Source organism: Alnus glutinosa, chromosome 8, assembly GCF_958979055.1.
Source record: "Alnus glutinosa chromosome 8, dhAlnGlut1.1, whole genome shotgun sequence".
NCBI classification, from domain to species: domain Eukaryota; kingdom Viridiplantae; phylum Streptophyta; class Magnoliopsida; order Fagales; family Betulaceae; genus Alnus; species Alnus glutinosa.
Genome location: NC_084893.1, coordinates 23,398,347 through 23,414,197, shown reverse-complemented (window position 1 = coordinate 23,414,197; position 15,851 = coordinate 23,398,347). Strand labels below are relative to the sequence as shown.

The 15,851-nt window shown below is 43.2% G+C and overlaps 2 protein-coding genes across 2 annotated transcripts in view; one reads left to right on the top strand and one right to left on the bottom strand.

Moving 5' to 3' along the window:
• LOC133876248 (dynamin-related protein 5A-like) overlaps positions 1-15,851 on the bottom strand; it is a 39,561-nt gene that overhangs the window by 9,194 nt on the left and 14,516 nt on the right. The gene's annotated exons all lie outside the window — the stretch shown is intronic.
• Positions 6,146-6,772, top strand: LOC133876250 (uncharacterized). Its single transcript, XM_062314534.1, has one exon. It carries the CDS (start codon positions 6,146-6,148, stop codon positions 6,770-6,772), a length of 627 nt encoding a protein of 208 aa, XP_062170518.1.

Genomic DNA, 15,851 nt, shown 5'->3' with positions numbered 1-15,851 from the left:
GGAACATGTATATCAAGCATTAAGGAACAAGTTACCTTTAACAGATGTCAATTTTTCCGTTCAGCAACACCATTCTACTACGGGGTATCGACACAAGTGGTTTGGTGTATAATGCCTTGGTCACGAAAATACAATCTGAGATCCCTAGACACAAATTCACCTCTATTATCAGAACAGACAATTTTGATATTGGTATTAAATTGGGTTTGAACCATTTTGTGAACCATTTTTTTCTTTCAAGTAAACCCATGTAGTCCGAAAAAAACATCAATAAAAAAGACAAACTACTGATAACCACTAGATAAAGAAACCACCTGTGAAAGGCCCCACACATCAGTATGAACAAGAACAAAAGGCTCATCACTTTTATTGATACTAGGAGAAAAAGACACGATGGTATTTAGAAACATTATTATGCAAAAATAAAGAAGGAAACTTGCATTGAAGAATTGAAAAAGATGGATGCCCTAATCGCTGATGCCAAAGCTAGATTCTAGATGCAGATTCATCCGCCTGAATGGTATAATAAGCTTGTGTGAGTCGACCATGTGTGCAGTATGAGTTTTCCTTGGATATGCAGGACTACCTACCCAAAGGCCTCTTGTTACAAAATGAAGAAGAGGATATAAAGGGGGAATTGGAGAGGTGTGAATCGCTGGTACACACACCATTGGCCGTGGATGGAGGCGATGGGCAACATTCTAGGGTGTCTCCTAGGTGGGTGGTGGAAAGAGTTAAGAGTTTTTATCAAGTTGTAGGGTTATCTTGTGAAGGTTATAAGGATAAACTGTTGGCATTGTTTGAGGAGATTGAAGCTGCCTGAGACCTATCAATGGCAGAATCTAAGATTAATTATCCATCTACACCAGGGGCAAAAGGGCAGTGGGAATTAAATAGGCTGGCTTGGTCCATTAATTATGAGAAGAAAGGGGTACAATCTGTTAGAGGCCGACACAGGGGAAGGGGCTCATCTCAATTTTTATGAAGCCTAAAATCCTAATGTGGAATATCCGAGGGCTTAATGAGATTAAGAAAAGGTTGGAGATTAGAGGGTTGTTACTAAGGGATTGGAAGGCGGATGTTGTTTGCTTGGTGGAGACAAAGATGGCAGTTATCTCAATGGAGGTGGTGCGGAATTTATGGGGCTGCCATTATGTAGATTGGTGCTATATGGGAGCGAATGGAGCGTTGGGTAGAATTTTGTTAATGTGGGATAGACGGGTGGTAGAGAAAGTGGAGAAGTGTGTGGGAAGATAAATAGTTGCTTGTTCTCTGCACAATACTGGTGATAATGTTGTATGGGCTTTTGGGGGGGTATATGGTCCAAATGATGATAGGGATATGAGGGAACTGTAGGATGAGTTGGTGGGAGTTGCCTTGGTGTATTGGGGGAGATTTTAATGTGGTTCGATTTCCAAGTGAGAGGTCAAGTGTTGCAGGCTTTTCTGTAGCAATGGAAGAATTTTCAGGCTTCATATTCATGCAAAATTTGGTGGATCTACCGCTTGAAGGTGGCCAGTTTACGTGGTCAAATAATCAGGAAGATCAAACATGGTCTAGGATTGATAGATTCTTAATTTCTCCGGAGTGGGAAGAACGTTTTTCTGAAGTGACATAGAGGAGATTGCCAAGACTTCTATCCGATCACTTTCCTTTGCTGTTGGATTGTGGGGCGCCAAGAGGATGAAGTAGGTATTTTAAATTTGAAAACATGTGGCTAATATTGGATGGTTTTGTTGATCAGGTTAAAACTTGGTGGTTGTCTTATGAGTTTTTTGGATTACCAAGTTACGTTTTGGCTAATAAGTTGAAGGCTTTGAAGACAGATTTGAAGAAATGGAATGAGGAAGTGTTTGGTGATGTGGGAAGAAAAAGAAAGAATTATTGGAGGGTATTCAAGAGCTGGACTTAGTTGAAGAGTGTCATCGCTTAGAGGAGGATGAAAGGCTTCAAAAGATAGATATGTCGATAGAACTGGAGAAAACTCTTCTATTTGAGGAAATGAACTGGAGACAGAAATCACGAGCTTTGTGGCTGAAGGAGGGGGACAAGAACACAAATTTTTTTCACATGGTGGCCAACTCACATCGTAAATTCCATCATGTGGACTCTTTGAATAAAAAATTGTGCAACGTCCAAGAATCTTGTGGAGAGCTAGGAGCATATAGTCCATTATTACAACAATCTGTATTTTGAGCACTGTTCTTGGCAACCAAGGGTGGATGGTCTATCTTTCCTATCCATTGATGCTGATGATAGTATTTGGTTAAAAAGAGAGTTTGAAGAGAACGAGGTATGAGATGTGATCAGGGATTTGAATGGAGATAAGGCTCCGGGTCCAGACGATTTCACAATGGCTTTCTTTCAGAAGTGTTGGGTAATTTTAAAAAGTGATCTTATGGCTGTTTTTGTAGAATTTCATAATTGAGGTCAGTTTGAAAAGAATCTTAATGCTACTTTTGTCTCTTTGATTCCAAAGAAGACTTGTGCTATGGATGTGAAAGATTTTCGCCCTATTAGTTTGATGGGGGAGATGTATAAGATTATTTCTAAGGTTCTCGCAAACAAGTTTAAGTCAGTATTGGGCAAGATTATTTCCAAAACACAGAATGCGTTTATTGGTGGTCGACAAATCTTGGATTCAGTGCTTATTGCTAATGAATGCTTGGATAGTCAAATTCGATTAGGAGAATCTGGGTTGCTCTGTAAGTTGGATTTGGACTTCTTGCTCTATTTGCTGCAACGTTGTGGTTTAAGGGAGAAATGGAAGGCTTGGATACGATTTTGTATTTCTACGGTGAGATTTTCTATTCTTATAAATGGAACCCCGTCGAATTTTTTTTTTTAATAGCACTCGTGGATTGAGACAAGGGGATCCACTTTCACCTTTATTGTTTGTGGTGGTTATGGAGGCTTTGAGCCGGATGCTAATTGCCGCAATGAATCAAGGCAATTTGACAGGGTTTTCAGTGGGATCCAGGGATTCTGATGCTTTAGTTGTGAATCATTTACTGTTTGCCGATGACACGTTGATTTTTTGTGGTGCCCAAGGAGAACAAATTCGACATCTGCGGTGTATCTTCTTATGCTTTGAGGCAGCTTCAGGATTGAGGATTAATTTAGGAAAATCAGAAATTGTTCCTATTGGTGAGATAGAGGATGTCGAAGGGTTGGCTCAACTCCAAGGATGTCGGATCGCATCTTTGCCTATGACATACTTGAGTTTGCCGTTGGGTGCTTCTTATAAGGCTGTATTTATTTAGAATGGTGTCATTGAGAAAATAGAATGCGGTTTGTTGGATGGAAGCAAATGTATTTGTTGAAGGGTGGTTGGCTGACTCTTCTTAAAAGTACTCTCTTCAACCTTCCTACATATATTACTTGTCGTTGTTCCCTATTCCAATGGGCGTGGCTAATCGTCTTGATAAACTTCAAAGGGATTTTCTATGGGGTGGCATTGGAGATGAGGCCAAATTTCATTTAGTGAATTGGAACAAGATTTGTACTCTATTGCATTCAGGTGGGTTGGGAGTTCACAATTTCATCCATTTTAATCGAGCTCTTATGGGGAAATGGTTGTGGAGGTCTGGTAGGGAGAGAAAGGCATTATGGCGATTGGTGATTGGCGTCAAATTTGAGAGTCTAAAGAGTGGGTAGTGTTCAAAAGAAGTGTTGAGTACTTTTAGAAGTGGGTGTGTGGAAACATATTAGGAGGGGGTGGGATAAGTTTAGCAACTCCGATCGTTTTGAGGTGGGGGATGGGTCTCATGTAAGTTTATGGCATGACTGGTGGTGTGGGGATAGATATTTGAAATTTTTTTCCAATATTGGCTAATATTGTGAGGAATAAAGATGCGATGGTTGCAAATAACTTGGTTATTCAAAATGGAGTTATTCAGTGGAATGTTATTTTTAAGCGTCCAGTCCACGATTGGGAGAAGGAGATGATACTTTCTTTTTTCGCTTGGCTTTATTCTATGTTGGTTTGACATGGAGAGGATGACAGGTTAGTTTGAAACCTCTCCAAAAGGGGTTTATTTGAAGTGAAGTCCTATTATGAAGAGTTAAATAGAAAAGATGGCCCATCATTTCCACAAAAGAGTATCTGGCGTGTTAAGACTCCGACAAGGGTGGCTTTCTTTGTATGGGCAATAGCTTTAGGTAAAATTTTGACGCATGACAATCTGCGGAAAATGAATGTCATGGTGATTGACTGGTGCTATATGTGTAAAAAGAGTGGGGAATCAATTAAACATTTGTTACTTCATTGCAAAGTTGCTCGCAATCCATGGAGTTATGCTCTTACGTTATTTAGGGTAGAGTGAATTATGTCACGAATGGTGCTGGAGTTGTTGACTAGTTGGGGCACGTCGTTTGGGTATGGCCCAGCTAAGGAAGTTTGGCGGTTAATTCCATGGTTTTTAATGTGGTGTATTTGGCGAAAGTGGAATGCGCTGCACTTTGAAGATGTAGAGACATCAATGGTGAGCTAAGGAAGCGTTTGCTTAACACGTTATATATTCGGATAGCGTCACATCATAACTTGAATGTTCTTCCTTATGTAGACTTTTTAAATTTATTTTCTGCTTGTTCCTAGTAGGGGCACTCTTGTATACTTCCTGTGTATTAGGGTTGTGTCGCTCTGCGCTTTATTAATGAATTGACATTACTTATCAAAAAATAAAAAAATTGGGCAAAAGGAATTGGGCAAGTGAACCCCATTGAGACTCTCTCACAACAATTCGGACAACAAATTGCTTGTAATCCAGATCCATTATATGCCAAAGTCAAAGAGAAGAACAACATTGGATAGAGGAAGAAATAGTGTGGTGTTGGGACTCACGGAGCCACGAGGAAGAAAGCAGAGGTTAACGTTTGACTTTTCAACGTTTCCTTTTCTTTGAGGCTTTGATGCTGCTAACTTTATTTTAAATTACATGGCCCATTATGAACCTTAGATTATTTTAAAGCTATTATGGCCGTGAACCGGCTACTCTTTAGTTCAAGTGACTTGGATGAACTGGAGAGGATCCAAATTTGTCAGATCGTACGTCGAACGTTTGACTCATACAATGGACATTCGCATAACCCTACATAGTACATGAATATTCGAGCCTCGAATACCTAGTTTGATAGGTGGCAAATCATCTCATTCTTATCAACTACAATTTCACCCCTATAAATACCCCCACCCCCTTTGTTTATTTTGTGTATTTCCGCCCCTTTGAGCCATCTTTGTTCTAGAGTGAGTGTGTGATAGTGCTTTGGTGGAGGGAAGGTGTTTTTGCTCTAAGAAGCTAATCCTCCTAGCTTAACTCATTTCCTCGTAGTTGTTATGTTGTCGATTTGTTTTTATGACTTTTAATCATAGGTTTAATCCACTAGTCGTTACAATAGTCTTTAATGCTAGTTTAGTTTTAGGTTTAGCATTTTGATGTTTTAGACGTTATGTTGCTTGCATGATGTGTTGGTATGATTTAGGTTCGTATTAGAAGTATTGTTAAGACCCTAGGTTTCGCTTAGAAATAGTTTGGTTGAGTTTTGGTTCGAAACTGATGCAGGAGAAAATCAGACATAAGATCTGAAAATTATTTCATGAATAAGATCAGCCCAAGAATGGAAAGAATCATACAAAATATTTGAAGATAATTTTTAGAATAATATATTTTACTTTCTGTACAAGAATTTTACTTTGTTTTTAAGTTTACGGTTATGTTTTGTACTTTTATTTCTTTCTTTTTCTCCAAGTATTCTGCTTGGAAAATACTCAAACTTTGCCTATATAATAAAGACAGGTCTGTATTATTTTGTCAAAAAAGTATTTTAGAGTTATTTCTCTGTTTGTTTATTTGGGGTAATTAGGGTTTTTCTCTTCTCTATTTGTTATTTTCTCTTCCTGAATTCATTTTTCTATCTTCAATTCATAGTTTCTACGGCTATCATACGCTATCAGAACAATCTTAGTTCTATACCGCCACGACCCACACCTATAAACCGACCACTGGCCTATGACGATCTTAGTGACGATGAAGACTTCACTGAAGGGTGTTCGGACATTGGGGTAAACTGAAGGGATGAACTACGTAGGGGCGCTGGTCGTGGTGACGCAGAATTCATAGGCTATGAGATCGGTAGAGCTAGCCATATGGGGAATGTCCATGAAGGCGCTGGCTATCGGGATGCCTATGGAGAGCAACCCAGACGTCAGGATCACGATAGACAGGAATCCCACGAATACCGAATGAAGATTGACCTCCCCCCATTCAACGGGCATCTTCACATCGAATATTTCTTAGATTGGGTGATGGAGGTAGAGAGATTTTTTGATTATATAAGTATTCGCGATGATCACAAGGTGAAGTTAGTGGCATACAAGTTCAAGAGAGGAGCTTCTGCTTGGTGGGAAAAATTACAGATTTCTCGAGCCCGACAAGGGAAGGGACCTGTAACTTCATGTTTGAAGATGAAACGGCTTCTCAAAGCACCGTTTTTACCACCGGACTTTGAGCAACAACTATTCCAACAATACCAAGAGTGTCGACAAGGAGGTCGAACCATCCAAGCGTATGCTGATGATTTCTATCGCCTATCTGCCAGGAATGATCTCATGGAGACAGAAGATCAACAAGTTGCAAGGTTTATTAGTGGACTACGTGTGGCAACACAAGATAAGGTTTCTATGCATCATGTCTTTACTTTGAACGAGGCAGTTAGTTTAGCAACCCGAGCGGAGAAGCAACTGGAGAGGCCTAGAGCACCAACCTGGGAGTGAAACCTGAGCGATTCGACGAGACCAACACAGGGTCGGGAAAAACAACCTCTAGTCCCAACAATCACACCAAGTCAACCAGTGACTTCCACGGAAAAAGTAGCCAACAGCAGTTCAAACATCCCGAGACAACCAACTAACAATCCATATGCACGGCCCAGTTCAAACAAGTGTTTCAAATGCAACCAACCAGGACTTAGGTCACATCAATGTCCCCAGAGGTAGATGGTAAGCTTGATTGAGCCCGAGCCAAAAGGACCCGAGAATGGAGATGATGATACACCCGAGTATGAGGAAGAGGAGTTGGCTGACGCTGATGAGGGAATTCCACTTTCCCGATCCTTAGTAATTCAACGTTTACCCTTGACCCCGAGGCAAGAGGATCAATCTCAAAGGCACAAGATTTTCCGTACTCGCTGCATGGTCAACCAGAGGATATGTGATGTGATTATTGATGGTGGTAGCGGGGAGAATGTGGCGTCTAAGTAGATGGTTTCGAAGCTGGGTTTGAAAACTAAAAAGCACCCAACCCCATACAAGAAGTCGAAAATTCTACTCATTTCAAGGGTAAGTCGGTCCTCCTATCCACTAGATACGAATTTATAGAAGTTAAGGAGGCCCGAGACATCATAGCATTGGTAACCGAGGGAACCCCGGGCTCCGTCTCACAAGAAGAACCCGAGGCAATGCGATCGATGTTAGAAGAATTAAAAGACATCATGCCTGAAGAGATGCCCGAAGGACTACCGCCCATGAGATATATCCAGCACTATATTGACTTAGTACCGGGAGCAAGTCTCCCGAACTTGCCACATTATCGAATGAGCCTAAAATAGAATGCTATTTCGCAAGAGCAGGTAGAGGGATTAATTCGGAAGGGACAATTGCGAGAGTATGAGTCCATGATCCGTACTGACCCTACTTGTACCGAAGAAAGATGGAAGTTGGCAAATGTGCGTGGATAGCCGGGCAATAAAAAAGATGACGGTCAAGTATCGGTTTCCTATTCCTCGAATAGGTGACATGTTTGATATGCTATATGGGGCAAAGATTTTTTTCGAAGATTGACTTGAGGAGTGGATATCACCAAATCCGTTTACGGCCGGGAGATGAATAGAAAAACTGCGTTCAAGACTAAAGAGGGGCTTTACGAGTGGATGATGATGTCTTTCGGTCTTTCGAATGCACCAAGCACTTTCATGCGACTCATGAATCAGGTACTGAAACCTTTTATTGGAAAATTTGTCATACAACTATTTTGATGATATTCTTACCTAAAGTCGCAACCTGGTGACTCACATGGATCACATGAGGAAAGTGTTGGAGGTCCTCTGTGAAAATAAGTTGTTTATCAAAATAAAGAAGTGTAGTTTCATAATAGATCAGTTACTCTTCCTCGGATATGTAGTCGGTGCCGATAGAATCCTAGTGGATAAAGAGAAGGCGCGAGTAATTTGAGAAACGCCCAAGTCAATAGGAGAAGTAAGAAGTTTCCATGGGTTAGCAACTTTCTATAGAAGGTTCGTTCGGAATTTCAGTAGTATTGCAACATCAATCACCGAGTGTATGAAGAAAGGAAAATTCAACTGGAGTGACAAAGCCGAGCGAAGTTTCTCAATCATCAAAGAAAATCTATGCACATCGCCTGTACTTGCTTTACCCGACTTTGACAAGCTGTTTGAAGTTGAGTGTGATGCATCAATCGTCAGGATAGGAGCAGTGTTATCTCAAGAAGGGAAGCTTGTGGAATTTTTTAGTGAAAAGCTCAGAGAAGCAAGACAGAAGTGGTCAACATATGAGTTGGAGTTTTATGCTGTCTTAAGAGCCCTCAAGGTGTGGGAGCACTACCTGATCCAACGAGAGTTTGTCCTCTATACCGACCATCAAGCATTAAAGTTCATCAATAGTCAAAAGAATCTAAATCGGATGCATGCTCTATGGGTTTCTTACATCCAACGGTTCAATTTTTCTCTCAAGCATAAGTCAGGAAAACTGAATTGTGTAGCTGACGCTTTGAGTTGCCGAGCTACCCTGCTGATCACCATGAAAGCTGAAGTGACTACATTCGAGTGCATAAAAGAGTTATATGGGAAATATGAAGATTTTGGTGAAACTTTAAAGCATTGCAAGACGGGGCAACCAATTCCCGAGATACATATTCAAGAGGGGTATTTATTCTGTGGCAAACGACTGTGCATTCCGAGAAGTTCCTTACGGGAACAAATAATCCGAGAATTACATGCTGGAGGTTTGGGTGGCCATCTGGGAAGAGACAAGACTATTGCTCTGGTAGAAGAGCGGTATTACTGGCTGCAACTAAAGAAAGTAGGTAATTTTGTTCGACAATGCCAGCCTTGTCAAGTCGCCAAGGGGCAAACCCAAAATACAGGATTATACATGCCTTTATCAATACCGACAGCACCATGGGAAGATGTATCCATGGATTTTGTATTGGGTTTTCCGAGAACCCAATGAGCAGCAGATTCTATAATGGTAATTGTGGATAGATTTTTCAAAATTGCTTAATGGTAATTGTGAATAGATTTTTCAAAATTGCTTACTTTGCTGCTTGCAAGAAAACATCTGATGCTGTTCAAGTGGCCAATCTATTCTTCCGAGAGGTGGTTCGATTGCATGTAGTCCCAAAGTCTTATCACTTCTATCCGAGACACCAAGTTCTTGTCTCACTTTTAACGAACATTATGGAGGCGGTTCGACACAACATTGAACTTCAGTAGCACGAGCCATCCGCAGACGGACGGACAAAAGTTGTTAATCCAACTCTAGGTAATTTACTTCAATGTATTGCATGTGACAAACCGAAGCAGTAGAACCTAGCTTTAGCTCAGACTGAGTTTGCCTACAACAACATGGTGAATCAATCTATTGGGAAAGCACTGTTCAAAGTTGTCTATGGGAGAACTCCGAAACTTCCAGTACATCTTGTAGCTTTATCTAATGGGAGCAAGTGTGGCAGCGGAGCATTTAGGAGAACGGGTGAAAGCTACCCAAGAAGGAGTTCGTCAGCATCTTGAACAATCCTATGCTAAGTACAAGAAGGCAGCAAACAAGGGTTCGCGACCGAAGATTTTTCAAGGAGATCTTGTGATGGTGTATTTACGCAAAGGGCGACTTTCGACTGGTGTTTCTGGAAAGCTGAGGAATAAGAAGTACGGTCCATGCAAAATACTTAAAAAGATTAACGATAATGCATATGTCGTTGGTCTCCACCAGACAATGTCTTCAACATTCAACGTGGCAAACATTTTTGAATATTTTCCACCAGAGGATTCAAAACTTAAGTCGAGGACGAGTTATTTTCAAGAAGGCGAGACTGATGCAGGACATGCAGTTGATGCAGGATATGCGGTCCCCACTAAAAGAAATAAATAGTTTTTTATTTATTTTATAAACTTTTCTTCTTTAGGATTAGGTTTACTATTACTACTAGAACTAGGTTTACTATTGTTACTAGGAATAGGTTTACTATTACTACTAGGATTAGGATTACTTTCTCTACAAGTATTTCTCTTCTATAAATATGCTTGCTTATTATGTAAACTCAGTCATTGAATTATTATCAAATTAGAGAATTCTCTCAACTACTCTACGAAATTTTATCTTTCTTTTAGTCTGCGGGCTTGTTTTTATCTTTTTGAGTAAAAGACGAAGACGTTTCTCTTTGCAAAATCAAAAACTCAGCTCTTTGATTAGTTACCTTAGTCTTCCGCTACGTCAATTGCGATATTGACGGTTGCAATTTAGAATCCAATTTCGAGAAGCCGTATTACAACCTTGTTCTATTTCGGGAACAACGTGATTAGGATAAGCGACATGGAGACTTAGGAGCTGTTTGGCAACCAAATGCAAAATTTTCAATTCCCATTTCATTTCTCCCAAAAAAATCAAATAAAAAACATTCTAACTTTTTTACACTTTTTACATCACATCAATAATTTTTTATTACTATTTAAATAAAAAAAAAACCACTACAAAACAAAACTTTCACTTTTTTATAAAACATTCTCAAATTTTATATCACATCAATCACTTCTTACTACTATTCAAATAAATATTCCATTACACAATTACTTACCAAACAACTTCTTAGGCTTTAGAGTTGAGCTTCCAAAATTTTTTGGCACTCTCACTGCCTTGACTATTGTTAGCCAGTCTCAATGATGAGCCTTAGATCCAATGAAAAAGCTATTATACAAGTTATCACCATTGGCGTACTGAAAAAGCTAAGGGCGAGCAACTCTTACTTGGGCCGACTAGGGTACAACCCGCCGAGCATGGGCAATACTCCCTAACTCGGCCACCATTATAGCGTCGAGTACACTCCCCTAGCATCACCATCTACACCACCATCGCCAGCACTGTACCGAACAAGCTCAAGGCGAGAAACTCACACCTGGGCCAACTGGGGTACATCCCGCCGCGCATGAGCAGTACTCCCCAACTTGGCTACCCAAACAGTACCGGTTATGCTCCCCTAGCATCGCCATCGCCATCGCCACCGCTAAGCATGAGCGGTACTCCTTAACTCGGCTACCCAAACAGCAACGAGTACGCTCCTTTACCATTGCCACTACCATCGCCAACACCGTACCGAAGAAGCTCTAGGCGAAAAACTCTTGTCTAGGCCGACTGGCGTACATCCCTCCGGGCGCGAGCGGTACTCCCTAACTCGGCTTTCGAAATAACACCGGGTACACTCCCCTAGCATTGCGACAGCCATCGCTAGTACTGTACCAAAGAAGCTCATGGAGAAAAACCTTCGCCTGGGCCGACTAGGGTACATCTCGACGGGCACGAGCAGTACACTCTAACTCGGCTAGCATCGCCATCGCCATCGTCGTAGTGCGAGAAACTCCCCTGGGCTGACTAGAGTACATTCCGTCGGGCACAAGTTGTACTCCCTAACTCGTCTACCCAAACAGTGATAGGTACGCTCCCCTAGCCTCGCAATCTTTGTACCGAAAAAGACCAAGACGAGAAACTCTTGCCTGGGCTGACTAGCATACATCCTCCCGGGCACGAGCAGTATTCTCTAACTCAGCCACCCAAACAACGCCGGATACGCTGCACTAGAATCGCCATCGCCAGCACAGCACCATATCGAAGAAGCTCAGGGAGAGAACGAGTGGTACTCCTCTACCAATCTACCCAAACAACGACGTGTACGCTCCCTTAGCATCGCCATCGCCATCAACACCGCAATCGCCATCTTCGTACCGAAAAAGATCATAGCGAGAAACTCTTGCCTAGCATTAGTCGTACTCCCTAACTCGACAACCCAAACAGTGCCGAGTACGTTGCATCACAATTATCGTAACAAAAAGCTAAGGGCGAGCAACTCCTGCCTAGCGTCAGGTACGCTCCCCTAGCATCGTCATTTCCATCTCCATTGCTATCGCCAGCACCATACCGAAGAAGCTTAAGGCGAGAAACTCCCACATGGGCTGACTAGGCTACATCCCGCCGAGCACGAGCGGTACTCTCCAACTTGGCTACCCAAACAGCACCGGGTACGCTTTCCTAGCATGGCCTACGCCACCGCCAAGCACAAACGATACTCCCTCACACAGCTTTAGCATTGCCACCGCCATCGCCAGCACCATACCAAAGAAGCTTTAGCCGAAAAACTTCCACCTAGGTCGACTAAGGTACATCCCGTCGAGCACAAGCGGTACTCCCTAACTCGGCTACCCAAACAACGTCAAGTACGCTCCCCTAGCATTGCCATTGCCATTGCCATCACCATCGGTAGCCTTGTACCAAAGAAGCTCATTGTGAAAAACTCCTGGCTTAGCCGACTAGGGTACATCTCGTCGGGCAAGAGCAATCCACCCTAACTTAGCCGCTCAAACAACGCTTGATATGCTCCCCTAGTATTACCATCAACATCGCCAGCACTGTAGCTAAGCTTAGGGCGAGAAACTCCCGTCTGGACCAACTGGGGTACATCCCGCCGAGCACAAGCGGTACTCCCTATCTCAACTACCCAAATAGCATTGCGTACACTCCTCTAGCATCACCATCACCACCGGCATTGCCACCGCCAAGAACGAGCGCTACTCCATAACACTCGGCTACTCAAACAATGCCAGGTCCGCTCCCTGGCATCGCCATTGCCAGGGCCAGCATCGTACCGAAGGTGAGAAACTACTACCTTGGTCGACTAGGGTAAATCTGGCCGAGCACGAGCGGTACTCCCTAACTCGGCTACCCAAATAGCGACGGGTACGCTCCGTTAGCATCGCTATCGCCAGCATCATACCAAAGAAGCTCAGAGCGAGAAACTCCCACCTAGGCCGACTAGGGTACATCCCATTGAGCACAAGCAGTACTCTATAACTCAACTACCGAAACAGCGTCAAGTACGCTCCTCTAGCATCTCCATCGTTATCACCGGCACTGTATCGAAGAAGCTCAAGGCAAGAAACTCCTGCCCGAGCCGATTGGGTACATCCCGCATAGGCACGAAGGGTAATCCCTAACTCGGCTACCTAAACAAATCCGAGAATGCTCCTCTAGCATCGCCATCGCCATCTCTACTGCCATTGCCAACACCGTACTGAAGAAGCTTAAGGCGACAACTCCCGCTTGGGCTGACTAGGGTACATCTCGTCTAGCACGAGCAGTACTCCCTTACTCGCCTACCCAAACATTGCCGAGTACGCTCCCCTAGCATTGTCACTGCCATCGTCGTACTAAAGAATCTCAATGCGAGAAAACTCACACCAAGGCCGACTAGGGTACATCCCATCAGGCTCGAGCGGTACTCCAAAACTCGGCTACCGAAACATCGCCGAGTACGCTCCCCTAGCATCGCCACCTCCATTACCAACACCATACCTAAGATACTCATGGCTAGAAACTCCCGCCTGGGCCGACTGGGGTACATCCCGAAGGGCACGAGCAATACTCCCTAACTCGGCTTCCCAAACAACAGCTAACTACGAGCCCCTATCTCAGCTGCCCACCTGGGCCAACTAGGGTGCATCCCGCTTGGCACTTGTCGAACTCCCTATCTCGGCTACCCAAACAACGCCAAGTACGCTCCCCTAGCAACGACATCACCATCAACACCGCCATTGCCATCTCCGTACCGAAAAAGATCAAGATGAGAAACTCACGCTTTGCACGAGTGATACTCCCTAACTCGGCTACCCATACAGTGCTGGGTACGCTGCCCAAGCATCACCATCGTTGTACAGAAAAAGTTCAGGGCGAGGAACTCCAGCTGGACCGACTGCATTACATCCCACCGAGCACGACCAGTACTCCCTAAGTCGGCCACCCAAACAGCGCCTAGTATGCTTCCCTAGCATTGTGAAAAATTAAAATTGACTTCTAATATAAACAAGTGTGTGTGTGTGTGCACAAAGTATTAACAAGACAATATCAATGCGAAATTTAAAACAACACAAGGTTAATGAAGTGGAAACTCAATATGAGAAAAACCACTCCAGGACAGCCAAACCCAGGATATCCACTATTCAGAAGACAAGACTAGTTACAAAGTAGTAACGCTCACATACCCTTGATGCAGTGGTCGTACTTTGCACTTTAACGTGTCACCTAACACGAACACCTCCCAACCAGGTCTCCTACCTGAATAGGTCTTCAATGGAATCATTTACCTTAGGGCCAACCCCTAAGATAAACTTCAGATCAGCGCAGCAACAACACACACAGCAACGTCTTCAGAGAGACTAACTCAGCACAATAATCTTACAATATAACTCTCTAAGTACTAAGGAATTCAATACCGAATTATTACTATTTTCAAGCCTATGGACCTCTATTTATAGGCTCCAAGTTCAACTGAGCGCCTGGCTTGATAAAACTTAGGCGCCGTCCGCACGGTAGTCATAGGGCGTTCGAACGGACAACTGTGCGATCAGCTTTCCAAAATTTCGCTGAAATTCTTTCCTGATTTGAGCCACGTCCGGACGGTGGTGCAATGTCGTCCTGACGGTCGCACTTCCGCTGCATGCAATTTTCATATTAAGGCTTCACGCGTCCAAACCAAAGGAATTGTCATCCGGACGGTTGATCTGATGCACGCAATTTCCATATCTGATGCTCGCGCGTCCGGATCATGAAGGCTGGCGTCCGGACGTCTGGATTTTGAATGCGATACTTGCCTTACCACATCATCCGGACGGTTGCAGCGATCTTCCCATATCTATGTTTTGGAAAGAAATCCCATAGCTGGTCGAACACTGAGTGTCGTCCGGACATGCTGCTGAAACGTCCGAACGGATGCAAGCTTGACCAGTTCGAAGCTTCTTGACACAGAGGAAGGTCCGGACGGAAAGTTCTCGTCGTCCAGACGGATGATGCTTTGGACAGTTGGGCGTCCGGACGGTATACCACGTCGTCCAGACGGCTGCAAGAGATCTGATTTTTCTGACTTGTAGATTGTGCAGAATCTTCTGGAAGCACTCTGAATAGCGGAATCCCTATTTAAAAGCATCTTTACAAAGAACTGATTTTGTCCAACAGAATAAAGCCAATTACAAACTAACAAACTCTCTCTTTGGCCATTCTGGGACAAAAATCACTTGACGGATTAAAAATACAATCCCGGTCCAAAGAAAAAAATTACTCCTCCTTTTTGTCACAAATGGACAAAGGGTAAAACAGAGTAATAGAAATCAAACACACCAAAAATTACTCCCCCTAACACGAACACCTCCCAACCAGGTCTCCTACCTGAATAGGTCTTCAATGGAATCATTTACCTTAGGGCCAACCCCTAAGATAAACTTCAGATCAGCGCAGCAACAACACACACAGCAACGTCTTCAGAGAGACTAACTCAGCACAATAATCTTACAATATAACTCTCTAAGTACTAAGGAATTCAATACCGAATTATTACTATTTTCAAGCCTATGGACCTCTATTTATAGGCTCCAAGTTCAACTGAGCGCCTGGCTTGATAAAACTTAGGCGCCGTCCGCACGGTAGTCATAGGGCGTTCGAACGGACAACTGTGTGATCAGCTTTCCAAAATTTCGCTGAAATTCTTTCCTGATTTGAGCCACGTCCGGACGGTGGTGCAATG